Genomic DNA, 23,115 nt, shown 5'->3' with positions numbered 1-23,115 from the left:
ATATGATTTTAAAGGTATAAGTTGACAAGGACAGATATTTTCAAGGAAATTCTGTCGATTGATGGGTTTTTAGCCAAAAGCCAGATTAGACTAGTACACATGACTGCACAAAACAATCCTTTCTTCATTTAAAGCATTGCACAAGAAACCTTTCTTTTATCTTATGATTAAAAAGACAGTGTAGGCGTTTGTTTGAATTTGCTGTTTCAAGCAACCACATTCATTCGAGGTGGGGGAAAAAAAGTCTTGTTCGAACAGAACGACCTGCAAAAAAAGCCCAACATTCATTTGTCAAGCTCAGATTTTCTTACAAGTAAGCAGAATATCTCTATGATGTTCACTATCTCCTCATCTGGCTTTTACCAGTTTCTGCCACTGTAAATAAGCCACAATTACTAAAGGGGAAAGTACTTTCAACTCAAACTGATGAAAATCATTGGATGAAAAGGGAATTATTCATTAACCCCAAAGCTCTGATTGCCTGTCCTCATCCTGAATAGTTATTAATGAGGAGGTGAATGACCTCCTTTGAGCCGAAACGTCTTAAGAAAGATTTTTTTAAATGGCTAAAACAAGACCTATCACCCTCCACGAGGATCCCACACATTTCTTTGTTATTTTTCTTCTGAATATTTTACAGTGTTTGCGTGTTGGAGTCATTTTGTGACGATGACAGTTAAAAATAGGCTTCAACGCAATCTGTAAAAGGACAGACTGAGAGTAGGAGAGCCATAAAACGGCAAAAATACAAAATATCTGCACGGTTTCTTGGAGCTGTCGCGTGCTGTTTTCCAGAGCAACTGTGTCCTCTCAAGCTTGCTCACTGAGACGGTTGTTAAAATGTTATTTTCCATTTTCAGCTCACATAATGTACAGGGGTGATGCAAAGATAAACCCTGAGGGGGAAGAAAAGGCTAAAATGCACACTGTCAGGCAGCATTCTCATCAAGTCAATTCCTTTTGACATTTTGTTAGTATTGTTGCCAGATCGGTCGGTGCGGATGATGCCGTTTACAACTGGGACCAAGTCCAGACATTTTTTTTCACATTACGAGCAGGAATAAATGGACAGATTGACTGGAATGCATCCCTCTGCAAACATATGCATTTGAATAGCACTGGCTAGACGTTTGGTCAACTAAAAGCTACCCCATCCTATGTCAACTCTTTAGCTTAAACGAAAATAGCTAAACTGTGACCCTTAAGTCAGTTCAGAGATGCCATGAAATAGTATTTAATTCTTTGACACTTTCAATAGCACCAAAACAGAAGCAGTCAGCGATTAATGTCAAATAAATCTTAAGATTTTAACTTAGTCCAACTCACAATTGTTTTTTTTCTTTCTTAGTGGTTTCAAAGTGTCTAGATGACTTCAAATGTTGAGTTCAAACTCATTAAAATGTTGAACTCTGCTCACTCCACATGAATTTATTTGACTTAAAACACAGTTTTTGCCTTCACAACTTCCAAAGTGAAATAGGGTAACAGAAAATGCTGATTTTTGCTGCTTTGTTTTTTTTTTTATAGCATATTACAGACAGGACCAAGTTCTTGTACTGGATCTCATTAGACTGGAAATGAAATATGTGTTTAGCATATACTTTGCAAACCACAGATAAGAACAACAAGAGTTGAATAGCATATTTGACTGGCTTCCAAAGCACCAACATCGAACATGGAAAACTCTGCTCACTGCAACATTTCCAAAGGTTCAAAGAAGCCCTAATGGGCCATTCATGTCCACTGCGTATTGAAGGCAATGGAAAAAGGTAGATAAATAAAATATCTATTTTCAGGACGCTAGCGTCATCACCTGCCAGCAACACTCGTAACCTTTCACATCTCATCTCTTTAACTGTTTACATGAATAACATTTGGAGGGGGCCAAAAATGGTCCACATGCAAAGATAAACAGAATGCATGCCTTTGTGTGTGCACAGCAGCAACACGTGACGTTGGGGTTTTAACGCCTTGTTGCAAAATAACACACGCACCTGCGGCGTGTCACCTGCTGTCACCCAATGCCTAACATCTGCCTGTTGTCACTAGCAACGCATGTTCGTTTGCGTGCTTCTGTGTGTGCTCCAGATACTGGATATGGAGCAGTAGTGAAGTCCACCATAGATGGATTTTTATACAGATTCAAATATACATTTTTTTCACGGTAGTGATGTAAAACATTGTTCAAAATACTAGTGACGTATGTTGGGATTGCAGTCTGTGGTATATTTAGAAAACTCTAAATAAATATATAAATATATATATACAAATTATATATATATATATATATATATATATATATATATATATATATATATATATATATATATATATATATATATATATATATATATATATATATATATATATATATATATATATATATATATATATATATATATATATATATATATAAATAAAATTGATTCCTGTCATCATATAGGAAATAATTAATTGATGTTGTTTCTTTAAATATACAGCAGATGAGATGTGTGTGTGTATATATATATTTACACACACACATACATACACATACACATACATGTCATCTGCTGTATATTTAAAGAAATAACATCAATTCATTATTTCCGATATGATGACAGGACGGAATCAATTTTCTTTGGTTTGGACCTACTGATTAAAATTATGTTTGGATCCAGCATGCCATGTTACTAGTAATTAAGTGCAAGTTTAAGGCGTGTATTTTGTTTCCTGTACATCAACTGTATTTCCTTGGCTTACTAAAAGTAAATAACTAATTCCAGATGTACTTTGTAGAGGACGCCATATTTTTCTTAGGGCAGCGTTGGCTGTTCTCCATGTTCCACTCTGTGTGTATATTTTGATGTAATGCACCAGAAAGTGTTGACTCAGCACTCTAAAAACATCAAGTGGAACAAAGAGAGACTGTCTAGTCACTAGCGAAAACCGGTTGAGCGGTGGGCACCTTCCTAATCCAGACGTCAAATTTAAACTTCTAAAAAAAGTCTTGGATAACCACGTAGAGGAGCCATGGTCTCCTGTATGGAGCGCTTGACTTTCACAAGCATGCATGTCACGAGCAGACACGTTGAGGGTGGGTGGCCCATTGTGGCACCCACTAAAGTCTGTCCGCACAGACGAAAGTGACTTTTTTTTCTCCTTTTTTTTTTACGAGAAATGGAATGCCACAGCGGCAGGCGGCCACCTACTGACTGTTGTGACACTTTGAACCAGACTCTGACTCTCATGTAGCTTTCTCCAACCAACACTGTGACTCATGCCTTCAAATGTCTCATCATGTCAATCATTCATCATCATCCCGTCTGTTCATATTCTAAATTGGGCTTACAAAAAGGGGTTAAGTCTATTGGCATCTATATAGTTGTAAATCACCAATTTTATGACAATGCGATACCATATAAACTATTTGGACACAGATGCAATATTTGCCGATATTGCAAAGTCTGCCGAAAATGGATTTTGATGACATTTCACCTAAAGCAAATATTTAAAAAAATGTTTATTATTTCCAACATCTAACTCTTCTTAACAAAGAAGCATATCTAAAAGATGATGATCATTGTTTTGTGTTTTCATCGATGCCATTGGATCATTTCTTAATTGATGTATCATTGTAAATCGCCAATTTCATGACAGGAGAATTATTAGAACCTAATCACAAGGTCTGTGACTATTTGATTCAATACGAACAATTCAATCCAGATAAATGTAACTATAAACTAAAGGGCCTCAATGCAAAACAAATAAAGTTAGACGACTGATAAACCTCCTTTTCTTATACTACGCTCAAACACTCGATAATGAGCACAAACAACAACAACATTAAAACCATGATGGCAGAGTACAGCAAAAGAAAACAAACTAAAGTATTTATCTCATTAAGGATACAAACACAGCATAAAAGTAACATATAGAGCAGGGCGAGATGGAAAGTCACAACCAGAACAATAAAAGTGCAAATAAACAAGAAAACCCAAGCATTTCATCTAATCACAAGGATAGAATTAAGCAGACTCAGTACAGAGTGTGAGTACTTTTGCCACCGCTGGCTCGTGTCTGTTTGTTTTTCATCTTTGCAGACACAGATTTCACTCATCACTGATTCATATTTGAAGTTGACGAAGCACACATTCTTTGTGGTTGGCAGAGTTGCTGCTACTTCCATCCGTGCGCATTCACAAATCAAACCAGTTTACTTTAAGAATATCGCCCGCTCGCGACAACAAAGGGGTGCTTGAGAGAAACAGGAAATAACAGTGATAAACAGCCCGTTGATGTCAAGCACAGATCTGCCCTCTATTATACAACCTTTATTTTACTGCTGGAATGTTGTTGATTGATGATAATTGTCTTCTTTTTAGGCCTCTTTAGGTCTAATGCCAATTTCTATTTATGCCAGTGTTGGCAAAAGTCACTTTTTCAATACCTGAGTCAATATTTTATAACGTCTTTCTTCCCTGATATTGAGACCCTTTAGAAATCCCACTCATCCACTCATGATGCCACACAAAAGAGGGCAAAGAGGGCGCATGTCATGGTTTTTAGTTTGAAATGACTGCAGCCAGACATTTGCTTTTTTTTTTTTTTTTGTTACTAAATGTCACAGGCAGCTAATTATGAGAGCAGGAAATGTCATTCTGCTTGAAAGTAACTCACAAAATGCCAGTAAGCCGCTTTGGCCCATTGTAGTGCTACTTTGAACCTCTTACGGGTGTGCTCCCATGCAGCCTCCCACACAAACACTTTTTCAGATGCTCTACTACAATGCTTCTCCAACATTTTACACAATGGGCTGCCTAATAAAACACAAAGCCAAGTACCCACTACAACGGCTAACATTAAAATACGTACTGTAGCACTCTCCAAAACGAGGCATGACTTTCAGTCCAAAAAAAAGAACGTTACATATTATCGGAAGTTGCTTGAAAATTATACACAGTTCAATCATGAACAAACTGAAATGAATCTAGGCAAATAAATGTATTCAATTTAAGTGTTTTATAACTTTTATCATCTTTAAATAAAGCTGAACAGATGGAATGACCGATTTTATTGGGAACATTTAAGTCTGTCATGTGTTTATCATTAGTGTATCCTCTTATGAAAGATCCTATCAAATAAAATGTACTAACTTCTTACTACTCAAGCATGTTTCAATGTCTTTCTTCCTCAACTGACTTACTGCTACTATAGCAACGTGCTTCAAATTTGGTGAAACTGTCACTTCCCAAGTGTTAGGTATCTCAATATTTAATTCACAGTGTGAGATCTGCTCCTTAATAAAATAAACTCTTTCATTAGCCAAGTCCTCGCATCCGCATGTCAAACATGACAACATTGACTAAGTATAGTTGTGTGGCGCGTTTACAGCTGTTAAGCACGTGCACGACGACCGTGCCGCGGCGTTGCTATCACCCCACAGCTGCTTGATGTTCTCCACAGAAGATAGTAATCATTCCTCCCTCAGACGTCCAACAGTACGGCTGCCAAGTCCAAAAGAACCACCGCCCTGTTATAGAATGTGCTTGCACTACAGTACTGTAGCCTACTGTACATCTGTTCCACTCCTTGCCATGGTTTAAATACTACTGAATCTCCAGAATTTAGTGTTACGTAGTTATCACATTTTCAGCTTTGTCTTAAATTCATATTTTACTGTGACCGGACGTTTGGTCGCCGATCGATTGGTTGCCAGTGTTTTGGTCGCCGGTCTTATGTACTTGGATATTAAACAGTACTTGGATATTAAACAGTACTTGGATATTAAACAGTACTTGGATATTAAACAGTACTTGGATATTAAACAATACTTGGATATTAAACAGTACTTAGATATTAAACTCTCTCTCTCTCTCTTAGATATTAGACTCTCTCTCTCATGAATATAATTTTGAGAGCTGATTTCAACAGTAAACTCTCTGTCACCATTTGACCGGCGACCAAAAGACCGGTGACAAAACGTCCGAACACCCTTTTTTACCGTCCAGACCGCAGGAATTGCAGTGTTAAAAGCGCACTAAACCACAAAAGATCGACCAAAGACAGCAAAGTTTGTAAATTCCTGGTGTGAATACCACCTAAATCTCAGTGTGTGATTTTGAGCACCCCAGTAGAAAATAGTTGCTCTTCACTTTGTTCGAATTCTGACTAGACTTAACTAATTAATCAAGTGGAATCTTTTCACAAAGCCGCCTTTGTAACATCTCTCTTTCCTCTCGTTCAAGCAGGCCACGAGAGCTTCAACTCACGCTCCTTGGCTCTGCAGGCTCAGAAGAAGATCCTAAGCAAGATGGCCACCGTGGTGGTGGCCAACATGCTGACGGACGACACCAGCAGCGAAATCTTGGACGAACTGTACAAGACCAGTCGCGAGTTCACCAAGAGCAAGAAAGAGGCCCACAAGATCATCAAAGATGTGATCAAAATCGCTCTGAAGATCGGCATTCTATACCGCAACCACCAGTTCAGCCCAGACGAGCTGGACACGGTGGAACGCTTCAAGAAGAAGATGAACCAAGCGGCTATGACGGCGGTGTCCTTCTACGAGGTGGAGTACACCTTTGACCGGAATATTTTGTCCGAGCTCCTGCTGGAGTGTCGGGACTTGCTTCACACGCTGGTCGAGCAGCACCTGACGGCTCGTTCGCACGCTCGCATCGACCACGTTTTTAACCATTTTGCCCACTGCGAATTCCTAGCCGAGCTCTACGGGGATGGAGACGAGTACAGGTTCTCTCTAAGGAAAATCTGCAATGGCATCAACAAACTTTTGGACGAGGGCACGCTTTAACCTTTCGGCTGGCTCTCTTACACCGCCTCGCCTGGCCACATGCCACGCCCCTTCTCTGCCTTCCCCGGACCGCTTGCCTCACTTCTTCCTCTTTCTCTGTCCACTTCCTATACTCTACATTGGGTTCTCTGGAGCTATACTTGTAACATCCTGCAGCTGTGAATCACCGAGGGTTGTTTCATTAAAATTGTCACTCCGTTCACACGCTTGGACAATGTGTCTCATGTAATGTATCCGTTCACAGAAGCCTGTTTGATCATTTATTCCATAGAAAGGATATCCATTTTAAGGATCATATATACCAGGGCACCTTTTCCAATACTACTAGTTCCAGATTGGCATACTGGTACCACTTTAAACTGCATATCAAGGTTTTATGGGAATCAAGGGTTGGGTTGGCTGCTCCAAAACCAGCCAGCAGTGAATGAATTACAGTTTAAATACTTATAAACTTGTTTGCAATAGCCAAAAACTTGCCTTGGATTTAAATTTTCAAGATAAAAGTAATGAATTATTTCTTTTTGTGTTGTGTATGCGTGGTTGTATGAGCTTGAACGGGAATCTTGTGTACATAAGATCAACGACAAGTCGTGTTTCTGTCAATTCTGCAGGGTTGTTTCACTTGTCTTTTATTAAAGATTTCTCGTCAACATCATGGTGTCGTTTATTCTGATGATGAGAGGAAGAATGTGATTGCCTCTTTTTACCGGTCATTGTCGACATTGATTGATGTTTAAGCTGCATGTGAGCGAAGAGAACAATTTCATGGTCCAATAAGTGTCCAACATTAGCCATTCATTGCCAAAAAGACAGAGGCTTGAAAAAAAAAGTGGAGATTTTACGACGTCTTTTTGTTTCATGTGAAATCGACTCCAAGAAACAAATTTTATGGATGGATTGGATCGGGGAAATAAACCACAAAATGCACACAAGGCCACAAGTTTCCTATTGGCTTGACAAAGACGCACACAAGGCATGACTTTGCCGAAATGCATTTTGAAATATCTTCGTATAAACCATTTCTGCTTCAGTGGAGGCCCTGTGGCACGCTTGAGATAACACATCAAACATCAAGTCAGCATAATTCCTCAAACTCGAAAAAAAAAACATCAAAGTCTATTTAGTAGTTATTTTTTTGGGTACAGGGGAAAAAAACAGTCTATTTTCATATTTATGCGCAACACATTTTGAATTTACGGGATATCATTATTTAAAAGATGTCATACTTTGACGCACAAAGTGTGAATTTTTTTTTTCCAAAAAATTTAAAATGTACTTTTTAATATATAGATTTTGCCTTCTATAGGGTCTACTAGCAACTGCATTTTAATCCGAGATGGTGTAGCCAAACATATAAACCAAGGATAATTCTAAGGGGTAGTTGGTGCAAAAATGAATACAAATCCTATCATAATTCAATTTTTTTGGGAACACACCTCTCTGTGACAAATTGTCTGCTGTGTTATACACAAATATTCCCCAGAAAACCCACATTTACATTTAAACGTTCTTCCAAAAGAGTTGAAGTAGCAAATCTGAAATCTACTTTTGACATTGACTTTGAAAATATGTAAAGCAGTGACCTCTAGCGGTGACTCAACAATATTGTAAATTTTAGGACAGTTTATCTGCCTTCAATCCATGGGGAGCCTTTACTATCAACTGAATATAAAGTATACTAAATAAACGTCAAACCATTAAAACCATCTTAACAAAGAATAATGAAACAACCTAATTCTGATCATTTTGAAGAAAGAAATGACCACAACGTGGTCCACAAAGCACATTTGGAATAGTATTGCAAGTTTTCCAGTAAACTGTCTTCAAATACCTTGTTTTGTAGCATTTGGAGGGACTTTAAAGGTCTTGAAATGCTCTGATCTGAGTCAGTGTGTGGAGTCTTTGAAGGTTCAGAAGTAGTTTGCCCTTCAGAGTCCTATAAAAACAAGAAAAGTAACTAAATGTTCTTCTGTGGCTCCATCGCTCTCCACACAAAAGCATTTATCAAAAATACAAGGGGAGAAGCCTCTTAAATGGTTGGAATTTGGGAGACTGGTAACTTTGAACTCATCAGTTGCCTCTGACAGCTATAGTCGTCCAATAGATTTCAACTGGGAAGTCTGCCTCTCCCAGTTAAGGTATACTGGGGTGGGGGGGGGGGGTGTGAGAGATCAGAGTTAAGCAGCAGGGCAAGTCAAATCTTAATATTGATTTTGTGGAAAAGGTATGGAATGTTGTTACAGATGTTGTGGTATGACAAGGAAAATACATTCCAGGGAATTTTAAATATATATAATATATGCATACATAAACAAACATTTGATTAACCAGCAAACGCCAGCATTCATGATCAACTTGGAAAATCACTAACACAGTTTACGATGACTAATGCACGGATGATGGGTCATTGATGTCTGGATAAACGCTCATATTTACCATGTTTGCTTCCACTGGGTAGTTTGAAGTGGTCGTGTTGCATGCTTTCTTTCCCACGTCGGTGTTTGGCATCCAGCCTAATTGCCACGTAACTGTTTCAGATCGTGCCACCCACCTTCAAAACAAAAGAGTAACCATTTAGTATAGCCCATGTTAAAAAATGACATCCTGCACATTCATTTTAAGTTTATTCCTATGCGATTACGTGCAAAAATATGCTTCCTAGATGAAAATCTGTTTTATTTTGAAACTGAAAAAAAATGTATTTCAAATAAGTCCCATAAAGCATGTACTTGCACCAAAAAAACACAGGGTGTCAGTATTGAAGTTTTAAAAATCTGACAACATTAGTGAACTGTTTGAAATAGACATTTGCTGGATTTCAAGTCTTGTAGGCTACACATACATATATACACACCCCCTATAAAAAATATTATATAATGTGTGTCTAGCTAAAGGGTTAGCCCGTCGGCCTCACAATTTTGAGTCCTGGATTCAAATCCAGGTCGGTTCACCTGTTTGTAATTTGCATGTTCTCAACCCGGGCTTGTGTGGCTTTTCTCCAGGTACTCCAGTTTCCTCCCAGATTCCAAAAACATGCATGGAAGGCTGATTGGAAAATCTAATTTGGCCACCGATGCATGGTCTCCCGTGCCTGGTACCCAAAGTTGGCTGGGCTAGGGTCCATCACCCTCCGCAACCCTTGTGAAGACAAGCAAATCGGAAAATGAAAAAAAATACCAATACCCCTGCCAATGAAAATGGATTGAACGTCTATCGCCGTCTTTGAAAGTGATTGCATGTACATTAAATCACGAACAATATATTTACCACCAAAACATAAGGTGCAGTATGTGCTATGCTAGTATGTAATTGGGGAGACTTTTTACAGCGTCCATCTCTTCCTCCTCCTCTTCCTCCTCCTCCTCCTCATTGAGGGGGCAGTACGGATCGTGTTGTGCTGAGCTGTGTTCCATCCTTCGGTCAGTGATGCTGTAGCTCACACGGGCTTTGCTCAGCAGTCTTACTCACTCCTCCTCCTCCTCCTCCGTTGTGTTGCCGTGTCGCCGTTGTTACGTGACCTCCTTTTCAGCACCATCCACCGTAGACAGCTCCGCCACCCTCCCCAGACAAGCGGTGATCAGGCCAGTCGCTCCGCCGCCGAGCGCTTCACTCAAGCGGCTAGGATTCTCGTAACGTCCGCGGAGACCACCGGAGCACCGGCCAAACAATTTTCCTTTCATTCCGCCGAGGATGGCTCCGATCAATTTGTGCATGTTCTTTCAGCTTCTGCTATTCAATCGACTCAGCCAAATATCTGCCTTTCCGACACCGACAGCATCCAGCAATGGTGAGTTGGCCTTTAAAATGACATTATATTTCATTTCTATTCAAAACTCATTAGTCATTTAGATCTGAGTTAAGAAAGTTGGGATGAAAACAACTGCAAAAAGGTAGAAACTTTAAAAACACGTGTTCCTTGTCACAATCAAATCTCATTTACAAATAGTAATAGCATAATAGACACTCATTTTGTGCTTAAAATAATCACTTCAATAGAAATGCTGACTAATTGTTGGATGTGTGATTCTTTGTAGCTGTGTTCATCTTACTTTAGCTGTAAATGTGCTCATTAAGGGAGCACGGCAAAGTTGAGCTGCAGCTCAGCAGCGGCTGTTCCGGCCGGTGCTCTATTTTCGACTCGGTTTAATCTTTTGTTTGGTAATCCGATTAAGATCTGACCACGCATGGGAGTGGTGGGGGAGTGGAAGGATGGCAACCCACACATGCCCGGTAGCTAAAATTATAGTCATATTAAAAAAATCATTCAATTCTAAAATACATACATTTAAATTCTCGGTTTCCGACAACTCCGAGTACAATCTCTTTGAACTGGGAGGGCTGACAGTGATGGAACGATCCTGTTTTGTAACAAAATAAAGGATGAAATGAGAGAGCCACATGATTGGAGGGTGCCCATTATCGTCAATGGTACCAAAATAACAGAGTTGTGATAAAGTAATTGTCAATGTTATGAAATGGGTGAAGATAATAAAACATTTGTATGTATTTTTCATCTTACTGCAGATAAATCTGTGTACAATCAACAGCTGACAGAGGAAAGACCACTCCAAGAGCAGGTGAGGCTTTCTTTTTAATATTCAAAATTTGCCGAGTGGAAATTATTCACAGAATGTTTGTCATTTCCTCAGATTGCCGAGGCGGACAGCGTTAAGGTCGCACTACAGTCTGCTGGTAAGAGGAAATTGTATTGCTAATCAATTCGTGACGCATCCTGAGTTCCGGTTTCCGCACTGCCAGTAACAAAATGCCTTGTCAATGTGCTTAGAACCTAAAATTAGCACAGTTTGGTCCAATCTACGTGTGGAAAATTCAAGTATGCTTTTGAAGTTTGAGAATTATGCAAATGTTATGAAAATTGAGGGTAATTTATTAGAATCTATTGCACTCAGGCATAGTCTTGCTTTTAATTTTGACTAAATTCAACCATTTTAACTGAGTCAATGTAGCAAAGTACTTGCATGAAATGTGTTGGTTTTTGTCAGCATTTTACTCAAATATATTTTCCTGAATTATATTTAAAGGGGAAACTAAACTCCAAAATTATCATATTAATATTAGAAGCCAACCCTCAATTTAGTACATTTCTGGTCTTTTTCCAAAAATCTTGTTCTTTCGTAAAGTTACCAATTGCCCAACATTACTCCCAAATTTCCAACGTTTACACCGAAGCCCCAACAATCGATCATCTTTATTTGTGCTGTCCATCAGAGAGCAAGCTGTCCGCAATCTCCAAGGAGCCGGATCGCGATGACCCAACAGTGCTTAAGTCACTGGCCCAAGGCCAGAAATCTCAAGAGGCCGGCAAAGATGAGGATGAGCGGAAGAAAGACGATTATGTTCCGGATGAATCTGATTCCACCAAGAGTCGCCGCCTCGCTGAGGAATATGATTCCACCAAGAAAGAGATGGAGCACGGCAAGTACCAAAAAAATGTGTTGAAATACAGTATGAAAGCAATGACCCCCACGGGTACCACCCGAGTAAAGCTGAGGCAGATCCTGTACGGTTCTTGTCGGCAAGTGAGTGACCTTTGAACAAGCCACGTGTGTCTGCAGGCAGTCATGAAAGAGAACACGTGGATGTCAGTGGGATTATCTCCCAATGCGGCGGCATTGGCAACAACCCTAGGAAACACCGGCTTCAAAATCTCTTTTCATAGAAATGCCTGGAAAATATGAATTCCCCAAAAGTCAATGTTGTTCTTCAAAGGGATTCTTGAGTAGCATGAGTGTTGGCTGTAATACTCAATAAGATTGTTCATTTCAAATTCTAGGTTCATAAAAGATGCCTAGTAAACTTATCCACTGCTCTGGAGGAGAATTCTATTTTTTAACAGATTGATTGGGGAGTGTCTGATAATATTAAATTACTATTATACATTTCAAGCTTTTAGAGTACTATACAGATAAAATAGAAAAGAGTAGAATGTTTTTTCCCATGCTGAAAGATGATTCTACTCTTTCATTTGGTAGATATTCTCTATATACACTAGGATCATACGTATAACATCTCTTGGGTCATAAATATTCTGTCCAAACTCATGGTTAGAATATTGCAGTTGGCTACTCTGTAAACGGATGGCTGTGAATAAAATACAAAATTAAAGGCTACAATTGATGAATGTGTCTTAAGAGTTGAAAGTAACATGACCTAAAAAAATGTAAAAAAGGAAAAAAAGTACCAGCCTAAAATTGCTGTAAGCCTAAGAAAACGTGTTTTTGTAGAATTGTATCATAACCATTATAAAATCTGGAACATTCTGCGAAATGTTAGTTGTAACAGAATGCCAACATTTACAACTGAAAGAATCAAAAATGAGTTGCTGCATGTGTCAGCTTCTCCTCATCTTGTGTTATGTCACAATATCACAAAGCACACTTTGGATGTCTTTTTTGTGGCTCCTCAGATTGAGATAATAGCTTGAAGATGATTCAATAAGTTAGCGCATGTTTGGCAGGCACAGGAATTATTGAAAATAGCATCTCTCTCATAAGACATAAAAATATACACATAGTAGTCAAAGTATTGGAGCACTTACTATAAAATACACCTTGAAAAACAAGTGTATGAAAAGGCAAGCAATCTGTTACTCACATCATTATCATTTCCATATTTTTCCAATCTTATCCTCGTGCAAATGTGGCTATTCGGTCTTAAAGGTTCCAGCCATGTCTCTCTCTGTGTCTGGAAAAAAATCCAATCATTATTGATAAATGAACTGAAGGGTTGATAGAGTCTTACTCAATTTTCTGAGTCGTTTCTGTCCCTGAATAGAGTGAAATGTCATTAGTTGACAGAAATGTTGTCCTTTGTGGTCTCAGATGAAACGGACACGTTCCGTCAGGTGGACGGCACTCCGCTCACGGCTGAGGACATTGTACAAAAGATTGCAAACAAGATCTACCAAGAGGACGACAGAGGCGTCTTTGACCGAATTGTGTCCAAGCTGCTCAAACTGGGTTTGGTAGGTATGGAACCAGTACAGACAAGCAGTGAGGGGAAGTAACAAAATGACAATACATTGAGTGCATTCTGGTTTTAACCCATTACCTGCCATTGACAAGGCAACAAATCCAATCCATTTTGGTTGAATGATCACCAGTTAAAATTGAACAGATGTATTTTTGACGTCAATGGCAGCAACATTTTTTGGCTTGTCATTATAGTTCCAGTCAGTTATCATATATGTAAATATCTTACCATTTTTATTTAAATCATGAACATGTTTATTATAATTTAGATGTGATTAGTTAGTTTAATGTGCAAACTCAAAAGGAGCAACACAATGGCCATTGAATTGAAGTAAAAAGTGAGCAAAAATTGATTTTTTTTTGTTCACTTTTCCAGCTACTTCTCCGCACAAGCGTCAAAAACATTCTAACAATTTGGTTTTTCATCTTTTACATTCACGAAGAAAAAGCACGGGAAATGAATCAATATTTCTTTTCTCCCAGTCTTTCTGTGATTCCAATTTCAGATTTAAGTACCTCTGCTTCTCTGCAGTCAGAAAACATTGGATGTGTTTTTTGGATTTTGTTCACCACTGTTTTACTTTTATGACACCTCAAGTCCTCAGTTTCTCACTTGTTCTATTCTAAAATGGCTCAATCGATATTACACAAGGCAACGATAGGTTCATCTGTCTTTCCTTCGTCTCTTTAGATAACAGAAAGCCAAGCTGAAACTCTGGAGTACCAAGTGGCCGAAGCTCTGCAAAACATCATCACCAAAAACGCCCAAAACAACGAAATCGAGGACAGCGAAGAAGAGGACGTCGGAGGCGCGCAGGATACTCAGGACGACAACTCGGTAAAATGACTGCTGACATTACGTCATTTGCTAGACACAATTTGATTTCAATAAACCTAAAAATGCTGCCCACGCCCGCAGGACAAATGGGAGCCGCCCAATCGGCGTTACGATGACGACGACGAAGCAGAGGATGACGACGATGTCATGGACGAGGTACAAAGGGACGTGGAAGACGAAGACGACACTGCCTGGGACAAAGATGGCGGAGAGGGCGACAACGAAGTCAACCCAGAGGACGGCCTTCGGGATTTGCAGTATTTTCCGAACTTCTACCGTCTGCTCAAGAGCCTCAATTCAGGTGAGCAATGGCATCACACATCAGCCTACCGGGCCAACGCAAAAACCCAGATTATTCATAATCCCGTCCCTCAAACCCCTGCAGCCCTACGACTATGACTGCCAAGGTGTTTTCTGTGTGGCAAAAGCAACTCAGTAATAGAAAATCATTCCAAGAAATCAATGCGGAAATCAAATTTATCTGAAAAATCAATTTACATACAGTGCTAAAATCTTTGTTTCAGAACAAGATGCTCAGGAAAGAGAGACGCTCATCACTATCATGAAAACGTTGATTGATTTTGTAAAGATGATGGTCAAGTACGGCACCATCACACCCGAAGAAGGTGTCTCTTATCTGGGTAAGAGCAATTTATGACTTTATTGTGGCCTAGTGGTTCAGTCACATGTGTAGAGTAGGACCCAAATGCAAGGAAGCAGTCAAAGGATGAGTGCGAGGAGGAGTGCTCTAACAAAACCAAGGTTGGAGGGGAATCAAGATAATAACAAGGACTTAAATAGACAGACAAAGGTTGATTACCAAGTACACACACACACACCACATGAGGGAAGGGAAACCATGAGGGACACAATAGGTGTAAAACATAGAAACCAAACAAAGCCCCAACCAACACTAATATACAAAAGATTTCCAAACTATATTTTTTTAAATCTACAGTGTTGCATTTCTCCACTTGAACTACATGAACTAGTGAATTAAACAGCATAAACTCTTACAATTTAATAGTCAAACTGATAAAATGTTGAAATCAATGTAGGAAACTGTCGAGTATCTGTATTTTTTTTACTGCATATATAAATAAATTCATGGATTGTGGGAGGATTTCAAGTTGGCCCTTCAAGCTTTTGATTTTTTTTGTAAGCGGTCCTCGGGGCAAAAAAAAAAAGGTTTGGACACCCAACTGCTATAGATGTACATATGGGTACTTCACGTGACCCTGAGTAGCAGGCAGCCATTAGTCACCATGCACAACTGAACAAAACAGTCTTTACGCATGAAAAGAGTTTCCATAGTAACCTGTGGGCCATATGGTTGTTATAGGTCGGCAGTGGGGGGGAAATGGGTCCAAATTTCTCAATTGCCTAGCAACATGTTCACAGTGCAATTGCGTCAGTGAGGTGAACGTAGCACTCGGCAGGCACAAAATATATTTCCAGTAAAAATAAATACAGAAATGACCAGAACACTAGATGAGGTTAAAGTAGGAAGAATCACAATTTCTACGCGTGTGACTATTAAATAGTGAAGAGGAGGCCTTGAAAAGAACAGGATTTTACAGCATTGTATTTGGGAGTAGGCGGTGTGGTGGGAAGAGAAAAAATTGCCAAGTGAGAAAGGAAGGCACAAATGGTAACAAAAAGCACATCTATTTATGCAAAATGGAAATAACCTTAGCCTACATTGGTTGTTTTTTTAAGATAGTCATCCAGCAAGATTAAATGACTGAATTAAAGTGAAATACAATTGATGGTCATTTAAGAAATACATTCTCACTGATTAAGAAGTGATGGTATAATGCTGTTTTTTTTTGTTACTCACCTGTAGAAAATCTGGATGCTATGATTGCATTGCAAACCAAGAACAAGCTTGGAAAGGCTCTGGGACCGGCAGATTTTACAGGAAATGATGGTAAAATAACCATGAGAGTTTTTACAAATATGATCAATCTACTCTTGAGAACATTATCTGCTCTTTTTAAACTTTTTAAAAGGCTATCTTGGACCACAAAGAAGCTGACTGCGTAGTAAAGTGCAATGATTAATGGAGCATTCGTTGTGTGTTTCTGGGCAGCGGGCAAAAATTTCGACGAGGACGACAACACCAAAGCCGAGGCTGCCAGAATGCAAAAGGAATATGAGAACCTAAAAGATTCCACCAAGGAAGAGCAACCATTTACCAGTCAGTCTACAAACCAGTTGTGATGTGCAGACCCCAAATAGTTGTAACCCTTGCTGTGATCTTTTTATTTATCTTTTCCTATTTATGTCTTGTGATTATTCTATTCTAACCCTTTTCATATTGTTTTTTTTTGGTCCAATTTGACAATAATAAAAATATAAATTGTTCTTTACTGTGCAGTAAAATGTAGTCAGTTTAGCTAAACCGGCCCAATCTATAGTAATATTTTAAAGATTGTCGTTTTTTTTGCATTCATTTTGGGATTGTTTAAACTGTAAAATGAGAGTAGATTAAAGGGACATTTCATCAAATTTTGAGTGTAGTTATAAAAAGTGGATCTTTCATTCTGTGTAGCAGAGCCAGCAGGAGATAAATAAATAAGACAGGACAGCAGAACCAATCAGAGCACTGAATCCATGTTTGGCCCAGAATTAGGCCAGTCCAATAAAAGACAAGCAAAAGCCTATGGCAGCTGCTGCTGTCCTGGACTTGCTTCATAACAAGAAAGGATTAAAATTAGCAATATATTTTTGCTTTTAATGATTGAGTTTTTTTTCTTCAAGAGCAAAAGCAATACAGCTGATTAATCTTATCTTTTCATTTCAATGTACAGACCGGCCTGGCAAGTCTGAGACGTATCTGGAGGCCATTAGGAAGAATATTGAATGGCTGAAGAAACACAACAAGGAAGAAGGCAAGGACGGTGAGTCCAATGCAAAAAAAAACTCGCTCAACCTAGAGAATTAGGGTGGGTCACAAGTGGGTCAAAAGCAGAGAAGAGCCTTTAAACTCTTTATGTTGTCCCTCATTTGCATTTGAAAAGAAGGCTTGTTCTACAACCAATGAATATGGATCACTCTTGACGAGTTTGTCCTAATTGCTGCTAGTTTGAATGCTCTGTTCACAAATAATAGTCTCTTCAGTAACTCTTCAGCATGTCTTTCCACAATTTCAAAAGCCCTTTGACTTACTCTTTCTTTTGTTGGTGCCAAGGGGGTTTTACTCTTTTGTCCAAAATAGAAGACTAATTGAATTTCCTACTGGTACAAAAAAAGGAAAAAATCGAAAATGCCTTAAATCATAAGTGTCAAACCAAAGGGTCGGGGGCCTCATCTGGCCCCGTGTATTATTCTATGAGGCCTGCGATCATGTGCATTAACCTCATGTTGTTTGAAAAAAAATGCGACTATCACTTTTTGAAGCACTATAAGTTGGACTAAGTATGTTTTTCGTAGTCTAGAAATTACAAAACTGCCCCCAAAAATGCGACTTATACTCCAGTGCCACTTATACATTTCACTAGTGCGACTTATAGTCCAAAAATACAGTAGCTTTGTTGTCAGTATGACCAAAATTAAAATGGTAACGATTTATCCCAAGACAAAAATGATTTTGACACCCTATCTCAAATGATCCATTATTTCTCTTGTTCTGACTCCCTTTCTTAAGACTTAGAATGTGACCGGCAACCCAATTGACGCACCAAAGTCTCCCTGCTGTTGTCAAAATCAATGCCAGGCGCTATTTCATTTGGCAGCAGGAAATGAAATGTTAATGACCTCTTGCCGCGCGGGCAGAACATGATAGCCGCATGAAAATTGCATTTTCCGCTCGGCTTGCAGAGGCTTTATTGAACATTGTGTGAGTGAACAGGTGCTGTTAAACACAAAGGCTGGGGGTGCCTTTCAAATGAAATGCCGGATTTCCAACACGGAGCTTTTAATTGTGGCTCATCTCGCTTGTTTGTGGGACACTTGATTAGTATTCTGATGTCGGAAGGTTGTCTGGGACAACAGCCGCCTCCCCGCCGACCTGTCGGCCCGAGAAGAAGAAAGACTCTCCTCCGGACATGCACAGTTAACTCCGTGCTGCCAATGACAACGAGAGATATCCTATCCATTTTGACTGGAAAGGCTGGCAGCGGTCACTCGCTGTAAAGCCTCTCACAGTCAAAATGGATTGGAAGGAAAAATGTCCTAGATCCCATTGAGTGATGCGTGACTGGTGATCCACAAAAACTAAGTGACCCGAACTGGTATTGTTTTCCAATGTTTTTTGGTTAACCAGTAACAATCAAATTAGGTTGAATCATGTGTCATGTTTGTCTTTGGCAAACTGTGTCCCAGCAACTTAGTATGGAACAGTCTTGTCATTTACAGGTGTTTTCTTTGTTATCATTCGCTCATTTTATGGAGATGGCGGGGATGTTTACTTTGTTCCTATGACTCATAATGCAAAGCCCGTTTCTGGATATGCTTTGTTTTTCCTCTTAGTAATTAAATCTATTGCTATAATTGCAGTCAATTCTTTTAAAATGAGTTTCTAAAAATTGTTAACTTGGTTTAAAATGTTACTTTGACAAAAAAATATCTGTGACAGTATTTGGGCTGTAGCGCTATAACAATAATTGACACAAATTCCTTTTTAAGCATTTTGTATGGTGTGGATTTCAATCCAATTGTGGAATGACCCTAATAGTGTGTGACATATAATATGTCATTTAGGCTCCCTTATGTTTTCTTTCAATCCACACACACACGCTTGTATTGACCTCAATCCCTCGTTATAGCAACTGCGGGCACAGATTATGTCTTGTTTGGGTGTGGTGATGTCTACTAATAACACCATTTTCTGGTCTATTTTCTCGCCAGACTACGACCTGTCCAAATTGAAGGACTTCATGGACCAGCAGGTGGATTTGTACATCGAGAAGGGCATTATCGCCAGGGACGAGGGCAACACTATCAAACGGATCTACAGCAGCCTGTGACGTCATCACGTCACCACCATTTATTCCAGACACTAAGAGAACATTGGTTTGGTACTTACACTTGATCCTCACGGCATGGTAAAGCATAATAATAAGCATAATAATACCTGCTTACAACCCTATTAATGCTACAATCATAACAAGGGAAAGAGCTTAATAAGGTATTAAAAAGTCACTACTTTTTGCACGGCAATACTGGAAAGGAATTTTCACTTTCACATTTATTTCTGTTATATTTTTAACCATCTATAAAGCATTGAAAGGGAAATTAGGAGATGAAAAAACATGAGCCAATATTTGGGGGAATTTGGAAGGCTTTTTCTCATTTTACTTGTATTGTCGTACAAAAAGCAAATTCAAAGATTCTGGTCAGTTTGTCTTTTTTTCCTATCAGAGCTGTATATTAAAATAACATTGTATAATTATACATTACTAAGTCACCATTTCTTTGTTTTTTCTGTGTATATGTGTGATATCTTATTCTATTCTTGCTTTTCATGTGACCAAAAAATATAAGAATTACAGACCTTAGGGAACAGAAGTAATAACTCTGGGGCCCACAAGAGGGCGATATGTCAATCATTCCTCTCCGTGTCTGTACGGTTTAACAATTCCATCTGAGTAGAAACAAAAAAACATTTTAAAATGTAAATATGTGACTTATTTTCTTTCATAGAATGTGAAAGCAATTAAAACATTGTTTTTTTTTCTTCGCAAGTGTGCTAACTAGGCCTAACGGAGCAATTTTAGTAACACACAAATTAGTTTTAGAAAACAGAAACGCATGCATTGTCTTTGCCTTCAAAAAAAAGTGAGATTTGTTTTCCAACAATGAAAGCAAAAACAAAAACATGTTTATTCAAATAGTTTTATTCAGTGCAGCCATGAATTCTGCAACAAACAATAAAACAAATCCCATTTCAAAGCACATAAAACACTCCAAACATAAACAAGCACTCCAAAAATAGAAATGTCCCTTCAATGCTTTTGAGGAGTTTGTGGGAATGAGTACACAGACTCTAGTCTATTACCTGATGTCTTAGCGGGGTTAAATACCGATGAGCACATGGGCAACTACGGGGGGTCGTGTCCAAACAGCAGCAGCGTATATAAGTAGATGGATAGTACCTGTATACAAGATGCTCCACTTAGGCTCTCTGTCCTTTTTTTCCATTGCAACTGTACGAAAAACAATCACATCATAACACTTGCAAGTGCGTATTAAAGGCAAACATAACAAGCCAGAAGGTAAACAGACAAGATTCTGGTAAACGGTCCGTTATATTTCCTGGTATGACGTGGCGATTGCCGTCAAGTCGCTTTCGTCGCTCCTGCAAACGAGTAACACAAATTGGATTGGTTAAGCTAAGGTTAAAGTATTTTCATCAATTAAAGTCACAATTTTGGATCAATCGCAATGTAAATAAAATCAGATCATCACGTGTAGGCTTTGCTGCAGAAATTACGTGGCCGAAATGAACTATAATGCATTGAGCAATCCGGGAGACCTTTTTCAAGCACAGACTACTGAAGTCGAACGTTTTTGGAATCCGGGGGAGATCCCCATTAATTTTAGGATTCTGGTGAACAAGTTTTCATGTCAGTAGTACAGAAGGATGAATGAAAATGTATGCACATGGCTTTACCAACCTAGAATAGACTAGATTAAGGATGAATTCATTCATCCTCTGTACATTTACTTACAAGAATTGACAAAAATTGGTCGCCAGCCAATCACAGAGCACAATGACACAAGTAACACACATACCCCTAAGGACAATTTGGAGTGTTCACTCAACCTTTCAAGCATGTTTTTGGCATGTGGGAGGAAACCTCAAAACTGTGAAATGGACGTGCTAGCTACTCAACCCTGTGCCACCTTCAAGTTAAAAAAAAAAAAAAAGAAATTTGTATGCTGTTCGTTTAGTAGCCAGCTCAACAGATTTTCTCTTTTGAGCAAGCGAGACCACGCCTTGTTGACATGCAGCTCCGGAGAGACGTGCCCTGACTTGACTCAACGGGTCAAATATTTGACACAATGTAGCCATTTTTCGCAGAAGCCCCAAAAGTCATTGTATAAGTTACATTGAGCGTTACAGCACTCCTGGCCTTGAATCGAGATGTGCCAATTTAGGTAGTTTTGCTAACTTAACCTCACTCACCTTACTTCCTCTTCTTTCAGTCTGCGTGCCTCCTGTTTCGATTGTTTGATTTGTAAGTCCAGTCGGTGTAAGAAGTCTTTGGCAGAGAGCTCCTCCACTTGAGGCCGCGGAGCCTCAGAGCGGTCCTCGGGCGGCGGCGAAGATGCCGCCGAAGGCGCTACGACATCCTGCGACATGAGGCGAGGGGTCTCAGACTGACAAGCGGCCTCGCCGTCCCCGTCAGGAGACTCCAGAGACAGTCCGTTAAAAATTGAGCGCTTAGGTGCCGCTACGGGGATGTTGAGAATGTCCTTTAGGAAGATGCAGTCATTGCTGAACAACTTGTTTGCTCTCTTGATTTGCTCCATCTATGTGATTTGGTTCAAAGAAAAGGAAAAGTGAATAAAAAGGGAGGAAAAACCACTGTATTTTTCTTTGACTAGAAACACTGACATACTTGAGTACGATTTAAGTTAAATTTAGCTTCCTTCTTAATTATATGAATCTTTTCTATAGTGAAGCCAGTATAATTTCCAATGTTAAATGATTTAACATTGGAAATTATACTGGATTTTCGGCATTAAAATGTACACGCTGTGTTGACATAATTTAATAAAAAGTTACTCACTTTACATCTTCACTATAGAAAAGATTTATACAATTAAGAAGGAAGCTAAAATGATCATTGAAGCCTTTTGAAACTTTTTCAAGGGTTAAATTACTTGAAATGTGTAGTTTTACTAATGATGCCACCTGAAAGTTCACATGGGTTACGGTCCATTTTTTAAAAAATAATTAATATTTGCACAAGTACCTTTCCACATTGTATAATTTGACGGAGACAAGGAAGTGGCATGTGAACGTACCGTTACACCATATTTGAGGGCAATCCCCTGCAGAGTATCACTCTGTGTAACCCGATGCTCGATGAATTTCTCCCCGAGAGAGACCGTGACGCTCGCCGTGCTACCGTAAGAACGGATCTTAGTCCGGGCCAGGCTTTGGGAGAGTTCGCTTTCGGACTCGGAACCGGACCTGGACCGAGGAAAGATGGGCTGCGCCAATCGCCCTCCCGCACCTCCATCCCGCATCGGTAGCACGGGCGAGAACTCCGCCATCTTCTTTCGGGGAGAATGTGCAGGCTTGTGAACTCAGTGGACGACTACCACCAAATTGCGAGGCCGGGGCTATAAAATGGCAGCATCGGGGTGGAAAAAGAGGCTCCCATTGCCGGTTGAATTGAGCCCCACTAGCCCAAGACGAGGGACATGTTTCGGGGGTGCCACCTCAAAGTTAGCCTTCGTCATTGAGCTGTTTCGTCAACGTAATGACGCAGCCGGCGCACTAGGTGATGGTGCGTGCTGGGAGTCAGCGGGGATGA

At 39.4% G+C, this 23,115-nt stretch overlaps 3 protein-coding genes and 1 long non-coding RNA gene across 7 annotated transcripts in view; 2 read left to right on the top strand and 2 right to left on the bottom strand.

Annotated features, from left to right (window-relative positions):
* tnfaip8l3 (tumor necrosis factor, alpha-induced protein 8-like 3) overlaps positions 1-7,445 on the top strand; it is a 15,191-nt gene extending 7,746 nt beyond the window's left edge. For 2 of the 3 annotated variants that reach the window (XM_077714018.1, XM_077714019.1), the window contains exon 2: positions 6,231-7,445. In XM_077714018.1, coding sequence (XP_077570144.1) covers positions 6,231-6,793 — 563 coding nt within the window. In that variant the 3' untranslated portion in view covers positions 6,794-7,445. Of the gene's footprint in view, positions 1-6,227 lie in introns of all 3 variants that reach the window. The other variant, XM_077714017.1, reaches the window with a different exon arrangement.
* LOC144193994 (uncharacterized) overlaps positions 1-10,976 on the bottom strand; it is a 25,543-nt gene extending 14,567 nt beyond the window's left edge. For both annotated transcript variants that reach the window (XR_013325803.1, XR_013325804.1), the window contains exons 1-3: positions 9,745-10,976; positions 9,230-9,344; positions 8,625-8,729 (exon numbers count right to left, since the gene is read on the bottom strand). This is a non-coding gene — a long non-coding RNA (uncharacterized LOC144193994). The remainder of the gene's footprint in view (positions 1-8,624; positions 8,730-9,229; positions 9,345-9,744) is intronic.
* On the top strand, positions 10,172-20,305 carry scg3 (secretogranin III). Its single transcript, XM_077712713.1, has 12 exons — positions 10,172-10,580; positions 11,318-11,370; positions 11,443-11,485; positions 12,023-12,229; positions 13,636-13,778; positions 14,477-14,623; positions 14,705-14,924; positions 15,148-15,264; positions 16,470-16,553; positions 16,716-16,823; positions 17,437-17,526; positions 19,475-20,305. The coding sequence occupies exons 1-12, from the start codon at positions 10,484-10,486 to the stop codon at positions 19,591-19,593; spliced, it is 1,428 nt and encodes a 475-aa protein (XP_077568839.1). The 5' UTR covers positions 10,172-10,483; the 3' UTR covers positions 19,594-20,305.
* On the bottom strand, positions 19,919-23,115 carry lysmd2 (LysM, putative peptidoglycan-binding, domain containing 2). Its single transcript, XM_077712714.1, has 3 exons — positions 22,601-23,115; positions 21,756-22,102; positions 19,919-20,924 (listed from the first exon to the last, which is right to left on the bottom strand). Exons 1-3 carry the CDS (start codon positions 22,850-22,852, stop codon positions 20,873-20,875), a joined length of 651 nt encoding a protein of 216 aa, XP_077568840.1. The 5' UTR covers positions 22,853-23,115; the 3' UTR covers positions 19,919-20,872.

This window comes from Stigmatopora nigra, chromosome 3 (genome assembly GCF_051989575.1).
Source record: "Stigmatopora nigra isolate UIUO_SnigA chromosome 3, RoL_Snig_1.1, whole genome shotgun sequence".
Lineage (NCBI taxonomy): Eukaryota > Metazoa > Chordata > Actinopteri > Syngnathiformes > Syngnathidae > Stigmatopora > Stigmatopora nigra.
Note: the sequence above shows the minus strand (reverse complement) of the source record. Positions and strands in the feature narration are given on the sequence as shown.

Bases quoted from the DNA above. Each gene is read 5' to 3' on its own strand.
- scg3 (XM_077712713.1), top strand. From the start codon at position 10,484: ATGGCTCCGATCAATTTGTGCATGTTCTTTCAGCTTCTGCTATTCAAT. The intron at 11,371-11,442 runs GTGAGGCTTTCT...TCATTTCCTCAG, and splicing joins AAAGACCACTCCAAGAGCAG to ATTGCCGAGGCGGACAGCGT. The intron at 16,554-16,715 runs GTAAAATAACCA...GTTTCTGGGCAG, and splicing joins AGATTTTACAGGAAATGATG to CGGGCAAAAATTTCGACGAG.
- lysmd2 (XM_077712714.1), bottom strand. From the start codon at position 22,852: ATGGCGGAGTTCTCGCCCGTGCTACCGATGCGGGATGGAGGTGCGGGA. The intron at 22,103-22,600 runs GTACGTTCACAT...CAAATCACATAG, and splicing joins CCCTCAAATATGGTGTAACG to ATGGAGCAAATCAAGAGAGC. The intron at 20,925-21,755 runs GTGAGTGAGGTT...ACTCGTTTGCAG, and splicing joins CTGAAAGAAGAGGAAGTAAG to GAGCGACGAAAGCGACTTGA.